The sequence below is a fragment of the Grammomys surdaster genome, unplaced genomic scaffold, assembly GCF_004785775.1.
Source record: "Grammomys surdaster isolate TR1022 unplaced genomic scaffold, NIH_TR_1.0 61, whole genome shotgun sequence".
NCBI classification, from domain to species: Eukaryota; Metazoa; Chordata; class Mammalia; order Rodentia; family Muridae; genus Grammomys; species Grammomys surdaster.
The window spans coordinates 17,274,015-17,284,058 of NW_021604563.1; the positions used below are offsets into that span (position 1 = coordinate 17,274,015).

Consider the following 10,044-nt stretch of genomic DNA (forward strand, 5'->3'; position numbering starts at 1 on the left):
TCTGTGTGGTGGGGGACGAGTAATGTGGTAACATTCTCCCAGGATCATTTTGTTCTTCTTCTTCTGGCCTATTGGCAGGGAAAGACCAGATGGCAGGCTGAAATCCAGCCAAGCTTGTAACTGTGGTATCTGGCGAAGTCACCTCCAGTGAATCAGAGGCTTTAATCACTTTCTTCAGGTAGTCAATCATCTTTGTTTCCCATTCCCACCATGACAAAGGACTATCTCTAAGTGTGAGTTGAGACAAACTGGAAACAGCTGACAACTTTTCATCACAGTGCTGTAGTCAAAATATCCTGTTCTATCAAGACTGTTACAAGCCAGTCAGTTGTTTACCAACCCATCATCTGCCAGTCAGTCAGTCATGGATCAACCAGGCACGAATCAATCAGGTATGACACAGCCAGATGTAAGCCAACCAGACCTGAGCCCACACAACATGCAACAACCAGGACCAAGCCAATCATACACTAACCAGCCAAGCATGAACCAACCAGGCATGAACAAACCAGATGTGACAAGACCAGGCTCAAGCCAAGCAGATATAAATCAACCAGGCCTGAGCCAACCCAATGTGAAACAACAATGGTCAAGCACGGAGCAACCAGGCACATACAAAACAGACCTGAGCCAACCAAATATGAGGGAATCAGACCCAAGACAAATGGGTATGAAACATTCAAGTGCAAGTCAACCAGGTATGAACCAAGCAGGCATGAGCCAAGCAGACATGTGGCAGCCAGGCCCACCCACTCACAATATGAAACAAATAAACACATGGCAATGGGACCCAGAGTACTCAGGAAGGGTACCACCAGACATGTGGCAAATAACCCAAAGTAATCAGGGAACAAGGCAATCAGATACAGAGCAACAAGACCCAAGCTATGCAGGACAGAAACAACCAGATACATGGGAACAGGACCCAAATTATCCAGAAATGAGAGAAACAGAAGCATGGCAATGGGGGCCAAGCCCTCCAAGTATGAGACAAACAGATACATGGCAATGGACCCCAGACCACCCAGGTAGCAAACAATCAAATTCATGGCAACCACAACTAAATCACTCATCCACCAGACAATTCGACTTGAGACAAGCAGGTCCAATTGAACTAGGTATGAAGCAATCTGATACATGGCAACCAGTCCCTAGTCCACAAGGCAAGAGACATCCAAATGCAGGGCAACAGGGCCCTAGCCAACAAACTACTAGACATTCGGTCACATGGCAAGCAGGTCCTACCCCACTAGGAAAGAAACTGTCAGGTACATGGCAAGTGGGGTTCAACCAACCAGGTATGGAGCAGTTGAACGCATGTCCAACAGGCTTCAGCCAACAGTACAACATGTATCTATCAGGCCCCAGCCAATCAAGCATGAAAGAGTTAGACACGTGGCAATCAGGCACCAGCCAACCAGACATGAAAGATCTGGATGTATGGCAATCAGGCACTAGCCAACCAGGCATGCAACAGATGGATCCATGGCAATGGGACCCCAACTATCCAGGCAAGACACAATCAGACAAATGGCCACCAGGCCTCAGCCCTCTGGAGATGAGACAATTGGATTCATGGCAACCAGGACAATCTGGCATGAAATATTCAGACTCAGGGCCATGGGATCCAATCCACGAAGATATGAGGCAATCAGATTTATGGCACCCAAGCCCTGGGCAATTAGGCATAAGACAATTTGATACATGGCAACAAAATCCCTGCATGCCTGGTGTACGACAATTATACACATGGCAACCAACCCCAAGTTGCTCAGTCACAAGACAATCAGAAAAATGGCAACCCTGCCCTAACATCTCACACATGAAACAATCAGATAATTGGGAATCAGTGCCAAGAAAATCGGGAACCACTCAATTAGGCATATACCAATCAGATACAAACCAACTTGATGGCACCCAATCAAGCCAAGAAGGAAAGACACAATCAGATAAATCGGAACCAAGTCCAACTAAAACAGAGATGAAAGGTGGTTTATCAGACACTAGTCAATCAGACTCAAGTCAACTAGGCATAAGCCAACCAGGTGCAAGTCAATTAGAGCCAGGTGAATCAAGCATAAGTGATTTAAATGAAAGTCAGCAAACAATGAAACAATCAGCCATGAAAAAAAAAAATTCTTGTTCTTTCTACATAAGACCTGCTGAGCCTCAAGACTGCCCAGATATCCTGAGATTGATTAAAGTAAGCCTATATCTCATTATTTGGAAGTTAGTGAAGGGATGAAAGAACAAGAGGAATGCATAGTCTAGGTTTTAATAATAATAATAAATAATAATAATAATAATATAGCAGCTCTGTTCATTATGATGCATATACATAATGTCGAATTCACTAAACCCATTTAATAATCATTTTCAATATAAATCAAGATTATAGCAATTGCTACACCAAAATATGGTTGTAGTGTTTTCTTTGATATGCAGAATATTTTATTTTGTTAAAAAAATGAGATGTCAACAAGGAAGATGACTCAATTGGCAAAGCTTATCTAGGAGTCTGTTAACACATACATGCCCTGAGTCTAAGGAATTGAGTGAACATTTTCTTATGCCCATGTTTACTTTAATACCTTTCCTAGAAATCATACCAGTGCAGTAAAGGTGACAATGTAATAACTATAGTTATAATAATAGAATTTTGATGCATTGATGGCAGTCATTCATGCGATACACAGATGTGTATGTAGTAGTTCTCTTTGCATTTTATGTTCATTTTCCCAACACATGACTATTTCCAAGTTTATAAAAATACTCTTTGAAAATTGATTTATTAGCTTGCCATCAAAATTCCTTAACTAAAAGACATCACTAAGAGACATTGTGTAGCTGTACATCAACATCATCGGAGCACAGTATAAACCTTTTCCTATGCCTGATCTTACAAAGTGTATGTTTTCACTATTAAAATGTTTTGCAGATACATACCAGACTAAATGACAGCTCCCTAATGGGAAATGTATGATCTTTCAAAGTTTGTACACATATGTTTACACTATAAATCCAAAATATACTAGTATTAAAGTAGGTGAAGCAAAGCAGTTCATTTCTCAAAAGTAATTCTGCAAAATAAAATGCTACAACCAGAGTATTTAAATGTAATTTGAAAATTACTAGTATACTAACTGAAAATGTACTCTGTTCAGGACTAAGCAGTTAAGATGTAAGTGACTTGTTAATGCTGTGAGACTATTATAACTTTACTCCATAATACATTAATCACAATATAGTGTCTGTGTTTCTACATATGTATTTATATACACATAACCATTGTATTACCCGAGAGACTTATTTTTTCCTCCTCTCAAGAAATAAACATAGGCCCTTTTTTGAATTTCTATAGCAAAACAAATGTTAATATATACCATAATTTGACATTCTGAATCACAGACATTCTGAATCACAGACCTATGGTATTTTAAATCTAAGTAATTTCAAAAGAAAACAAACATTACTTAAGCTTACATATTTCAAATAACTATGTCTTAGTCCAAATTTAGACTATATCAGAATCTTGAATCCTGGGCAAAATTCTGTAGTTTTTGAAAGTTAAAATTTTGGCAAGTTCAGAAATACTAAAGATTGGTTTTTAAATGTGACATTTGTTTGTTTGTTTGAGATAGGGTATCTCTTTTTAGCCATAGTTGTGCTAGAACTTACTACGTAGACAAGGCTGACCTTGAACTCACAGAAATCCACCTGCCTCTGCCTCCCAAGATCTAAGGTTAAAGGTGTATATCCCTATATCTGGTGTTAAAATCTAATTTTTAAAACAAACTTTATAGCAGAGTTTAAATTTATACTTTCTGTACATGTTTGTTTGAAGCCAACTACTGTTTAAGATAAGCAAACAGAAACTTTTTAATCTAACAAATTTGAGATTATTTATGTTAAATTTTTCAAAAAATAGTAGTCTCCTTTGCAGAAATTAAATAGCAATCATTTGATTTAAAAACGTCAAAATATCCAAAATACTAGTGAATCCAAATTATTAACATGGATTTATGGGTAATATACATTGATTAAAACTCTTATACATATAGTGGTGATACATAGAGTTACCATGTAGTTGAATATGTTGCAAAAGTATGGTTATTTATGAATTGTTGCTTTTCCTGCTGAATTACAACTGACCAATACCATATGATAAACACATCTTTATAAATGAGTGCTAACTGATATGGAAATAATATAGTATGGACTGACTAGGATATTAATAATGAAGGCATGCTTGTGTGTAAATTTTTTAAATGAGCATTTATTTTATCTTAGTTATGGTTACTATTGCTATGATGAAATACCATGAACAAAAACAACTTGGGGAGGAAAGGGTTTATTTGGTTCACATACCCCAAGTCATAGTTTATTGAAGGAAGTCAGGCCAGAAATTCAAATAGGTCAGGGACTGAAAGCATGCAGAGGCCATGAAGGGGTGTAGATTGCTCCTCCTGGCCTGATCAGCTTGTTTTCTTTTAGAACGTAGGGCACCCAGCCCAATGGTGGTACCACCACAATGGTTGTTGTCCTCCAACTCCCCACCTCAATCAATTAGTAATTAAGAAAATGACCCAGAGGCTTGCCTACAGCCTGATCTTATGAATGCATTGTCTCGAATGAGACAAATTGTCTGTCCTCTCAAATAACTCTAATCTGTGTCAAATTGATATAAAATGAGCCAACATGTTGCTTTATTTTGAAGAATTTAAATTTATTTTGATTTTATACATCAGTAAGTTCTTATTTAGGAGTAAGAAATATTCTGTTGAATTCTTGTGCTGCAATGTGGGGAAATGTATTTTTTTCAATTTCTATCAATGTGAAATAATTTTTAAAGATTTTTTATTAGATAGTTTATGTATTCACATTTAAAATGTTATCCCCCTTCTTGGTTACCCCAACAAAAGCCCCCTATCCCATCCCTCCCCTCCCCCTGCTTCTATAAGGATGCTCCTCTGCCTACCCACCTACTCCTGCCTCCCTGCCCTGGCATTCTCCTACTCTGGGACATCGAGCCTTCACAGGACCAAAGCCCTTTCCTTCTATTGATGCCCAACAAGGCCATCCTCTGCTACATATGTGGCTGGAGCCATGGGTCCCTCCATGTGTACTCTGGTTGGTGGTTTAGTCCATAGAAGCTCCGGGAGCTCTGGTTGATTGATACTGTTGTTCTTTCTATGGGGTTGCAAACCCCTTCAGCTCCTTCAGTCCTTGCCCTAACTCCTCCATTGGAGTCCTCACACTGAGTCCAATGGTTGTCTGCAAGCATCCGCCTCTGTGCTGGTCAAGTTCTGGCAGAGCCTCTCAGGAGACAGCTATATCAGGCTCCTGTCATCATGCACTTCTTAGTATCAGCTATAGTGTCTGGGTTTGGTGACTGTATATGGGATAGATCCCCAGGTGGGGCAGTCTCGATATGGCCTTTCCTTCAGTCTATGTTCCATCTTTGTCCCTGTATTTCCTTTAGACAGGAACAATTCTGGATTAATATTTTTCAGGTGGGTGAATAGCCCCATCCCTCAACCAGGGGGCAGTGCCTAACCTCTGGATATGGTCCTCTACATGTTCTCCCTCCCCTTTGTTGGGTATTTCAGCTAATGTCATTTGCATTGTTGTTTCCGATTTTAAATTTCTACATAATGGAAATCAAATCTGACTTCTTTTTTCTAGCACAACCTAGCATTCCTGTGTATATAAATATTTAATAAATATTTTAATGATTATATTTACCAAATCATCAGCTGAAATTTTTTTTTCTACTTTGTCAGGAACTGGCTTTCTATGAAGGCATGGAAGAAAAAGTGTCATTGACAGAGCTGGGTAAGATGTTTTTCTGTAATCTTTGTGCAGGTAAAAACAGTGTGAACGAATGCACATAGGATGGATACCTAGACATGCAGCAGTAGCTGTCCTTGTTACAAAAAGTGTTCCTAGTATTAATATGAATATGTACAAGACACAAATTACATAGCCTTTTCAGTGTTCCAATAAATATCAGTTTGCATCTTTTTAACATGAAACTGTGCATGCCTTTAAAGATGCAGTAGACAGCAAATGCATTTCAAAACAGAGAACAAGAAGTTCGGCATGTCTAAAGTGTTCCTTACATGCACTATGTTGGTAGGAGCTTTAAAAAAGTTAGTTTATTACATTTGGTAGCCAAAATATTAATGGAGAATGTAGAAAATTATTATGAATTAGAATTTTTACACAGTAATAAAGCTAAAAGATGATGAAAAATCATGATTGGCAAATAGCAAATAAAGTGTTATTTATTAAAATTTAGAAGAATTAGTGAAGGATGACTATTTAAAGTTGAATACTTAAGAATGTACACAATCAACTAAGAACATTCTGCAAAATAATTTCTTATACTCTGTGGAAACTTTTTACTTGTTTCATAGTGGGATATTTTGTTGAAGTTTTTCGATTTTCTATTTTTACTATCTATGCTTTTGTTGTCAGCTATACCTATGAAACCACTGCCACATATAATGTCTTGAAGATTTTTTTGCATTTTCTTCTAAGAGTTTTCTACTTTTAACATCTACCTTGAGGTCTTTGATCTCTTTCAAGCTATTATTTTGAATACGGAGAAAAGTGAGGGTCCAACTTTGTTATTTTGTATATAGAAATAAAGTTTTCACAAGAGAATTTATTGGAAAGTCAGTCTTAATGGTTTTGGTAACCTGATAATAAATCAGCCATATAAGTTTGTGAGTATTTATTTTAAAGCCCTATTTATGATTGATTTGTCTACATATCAGGCCTCTTTCCGTTATCATACTGTTTTAATCATTGTAACATTATAGTAAATCTCAAAATTAAGCAATAAGCATCCTCGGACTTTATTCTTCTGTTTTAAAGTTGTTTGGGTTATTTGGAGTTTTTTGGAATCTTTATAAAATTTTTTTAAAAAGATGGTACATGTGGTGGTTTGAATGAGAATGGTCCCCAGTTTGTGGACTACTGAGGAAGTGATTAGGATGTGTGATCTTATTGGAGGAAGTATGGTGCTAGTGTGGGCTTTGAGTTTTCAAAAGCCCGTGTCAGGCCCTAGTGACACATACAGATATACAGTTCCCTTCTTCTTTCCCTCTCCCTCTCCCTTCCCCTCTCCCTCTCCCTCTCAGTATGAGGATTAGGATGTAGCTCTCAGCTACTGCTCCAGTGCCATCCATGACATGAACCATGCTTCCTATCATGATGATAATGGACTAAACCTCTGAAATTGTAAATAAACCTCAATTAAATATTTTCTTTTATAAGAGTTGCCTTGGTTATTGTGTCTCTTCATACCAATGGAACAATGACTAAGACAGGAGCCTAATAGGCCATTATAGTAGGAAGAGTCTACTACTGAGAATGATTTGGACTATGCAAGCCAAGATTAAGAGATTTCAGAGGGAAAGAATATTAGTAAATGGCCTAGAAACTATTCTTGGGCTATTTTGACAAAGAATGTGGGTGCTTTTTGCCCTTGTCCTAAGAAGCTGCCTATGGGTAAATTGAGGAATTTTGGATTAATGGCCGTGGAAGAGATTTCACAACAGCCTAATATTTACCATGTCAGTTTTATGTAGACCTGTAATGAAAAGAGTTAAGTGGGGCAAAGAGAAATACAAAATGTACACCTTGAGGAGAAAAGACTCATCAAGAAATATAATGTTGGAGCCATGTCTTGTGCTTAAAGAAAAGTGTGATTTTAAATGGAATAAAGGGAGTAGTATCCCCACACGCTAAGCTTCTAACTTTTGTATAGAAATTAAAGAAAAATAGAAGTTTAAGCAGTAAAAGAATACATCAATAGCAGAAAACTTGTGCAGATGTAATTGAATGATGGGAGTAGTTTCCAGCATAGTAAGCAGAAATTAGAAATTTTTCCCACATAGTTCTTAATTTAGAGTCAAGAAGAATATAGGAAGACTGGCATGGTGGCACATGCCTTTAATCCCAGAATTTGGGAGGCAGATGCATGTAGATCTCTGTGAGTTCAAGGACAGCCTGGTCTACATAATGAGTTCCAGGCAGCCAGGGCTACATAGAAGATTCTTTCTCAAAAAGAAAAAACTCACAAAGAATATAGGGGAAAGTTATGGAATCTCCCTCTGTGTCTAATAAAAGCTACTGAGAGGCCAGGCATGTGGTAAGAGTAGAGGGGCGGGGCAGGGAGTGGCCTGCATGGAGGCCTGGAGAGTCCATTGTTTGAGGTTGTGAAAGTGAAGCCTGGAATTTGTTGAAGACTCCAAGATGTTGGAAATCCCAGAGTCATAAGATACCTACCTAGGAGTGCTGCAGACAGAAAGTAGTACCAGCTCAAAAGAGGAAAAGATGCTACAGTCAACAAAGCTGAAAGGAGTTAGAGATCTGAACAGGGCTTTGACATCAGTCATGGAAATGCAGAATTTGAAGTTTTCCCTGCTGGTTTTCAGTCTTAATTTGGTCCAGCAGGTCCTTACAATCTTCCCTTTCCTCCCTCTTCAAATGGTAGTTTATGTCTTGTGCCATTATATGTTCAAAGTACATGATCTGCCCTTTTATTTTGATTTTACAGAGGTTGCTTGGAATCTCAAAATAGACTTTGTACTTTTAAACAGACTTAAACTGAAAGACAATGGGGACTTTTGAAGTTAGACTAAATGCATTTTGAATTATAATATGGCTACAAGCCTACAAGAACCAGAGAGTGGAAAATAGTTGTTGGAATCAGAATGGTCCCCACAGGATTATGTGCTTGAATGCTTTGTCCCCAGTTGGTGTGCCTGTTTAAGAAGGATTAGGCCTTGTCAATTTGAAGGAAGTGTGTCACTGTGGGGTGGTCCTCGAGGTTTCAAAAGTCCATGCCAGGTCAAGTCTTTCTCTCTCTGCCTGCCTATGGATTAGGATGTATGCACTCAGCCCCATACATACCTGAATGTTGCTATGCTTCCTGCCATGACTTTATAGTTTTGAATAGATAATATCACCCCCTCATCCACAGTGATAGGTTCCAAGGACCATGGACACCTAACATGTAGATAGTACCAAACATTACAAATATACTATATATTTCCTTAGGTGGACTTACAAAAAAATTAATGAAAATTAGGCATAGAAAAAAATAATGATATGTAATAGAACTGACTAGTAGTACTAACTAGTATGCAATAACTGACTAGTAGGTCAATATCACTTACAGCATGGATATATTCTGACTTCTAGTAAAAGCCTCATTTTCATTTATTTTTTAATTGGTTATATTTATTTATTTACTTACTTATTTTTTACACTCCAGATTTTCCCTCTCCTTCCACCCTCCGACTCTTCCACATCTCATACCTCCAACCCACTGCCCTGTCTCAACTAGGCTGTGGCCACCCCCACCCCCACCCCACCTGACCTCTAAACTCCCTGGGGCCTCCAGTCTCTTGAGGGTTAGGTGCATCATCTCTGATTGAACTCAAACCCAGAAGTCCTCTCCTGTATATGTGTTGGGGACCTCATATCAGCTGGTATACACTGCCTGGTAGGTGGTCCAGTGTTTAAGAGATCTTAGGGGTTCAGGTTAATTGAGACTGCTGGTCCTCCTACAGGGTCGTCGTCTTCCTCAGCTTCTTCCAGCTTTCCCATAATTCAACCACAGGAGTCAGCAGCTTCTGTCCATTGGTTGGGTGTAAATATCTGCTCCGACTTTTTCAGCCGCTTTCAGAGGGCAGTCATGATAGGTCCCTTTTGTGAGCACTCCATAGCCTCAATAATAGTGTCAGGCCTTGGGACCTCCCCTTGAGCTGGATCCTACTTTGGGCCTGTCGCTGGACCTTCTTTTCCTCAGGCTCTTCTCCACTTCCATGCCTGCATTTCTTTCAGATAGGAACAATTATGGGTCAGAGTTTTGACTGTGGGATGGTAACCCCTTCCCTCATTTGATGCCCTGCCTTCCTGCTGGAGGTGAGCTCTATAAGTTCTCTCTCTGTACTGCAGGCATTTCATCTAAGGTCCTTTGAGTCCTGAGAGTCTCACCTCCCAGGTCTCTGTTGCATTCTGGAGGAG

At 38.9% G+C, this 10,044-nt stretch overlaps 1 protein-coding gene across 1 annotated transcript in view; it reads left to right on the top strand.

The window, feature by feature from the left end:
• The first annotated feature begins 361 nt into the window (after positions 1-361).
• Satl1 (spermidine/spermine N1-acetyl transferase like 1) overlaps positions 362-10,044 on the top strand; it is a 16,766-nt gene continuing 7,083 nt past the window's right edge. Inside the window, exons 1-2 of the mRNA XM_028786984.1 lie at positions 362-2,203; positions 5,784-5,835. Coding sequence (XP_028642817.1) covers positions 365-2,203; positions 5,784-5,835 — 1,891 coding nt within the window. The 5' untranslated portion in view covers positions 362-364. The remainder of the gene's footprint in view (positions 2,204-5,783; positions 5,836-10,044) is intronic.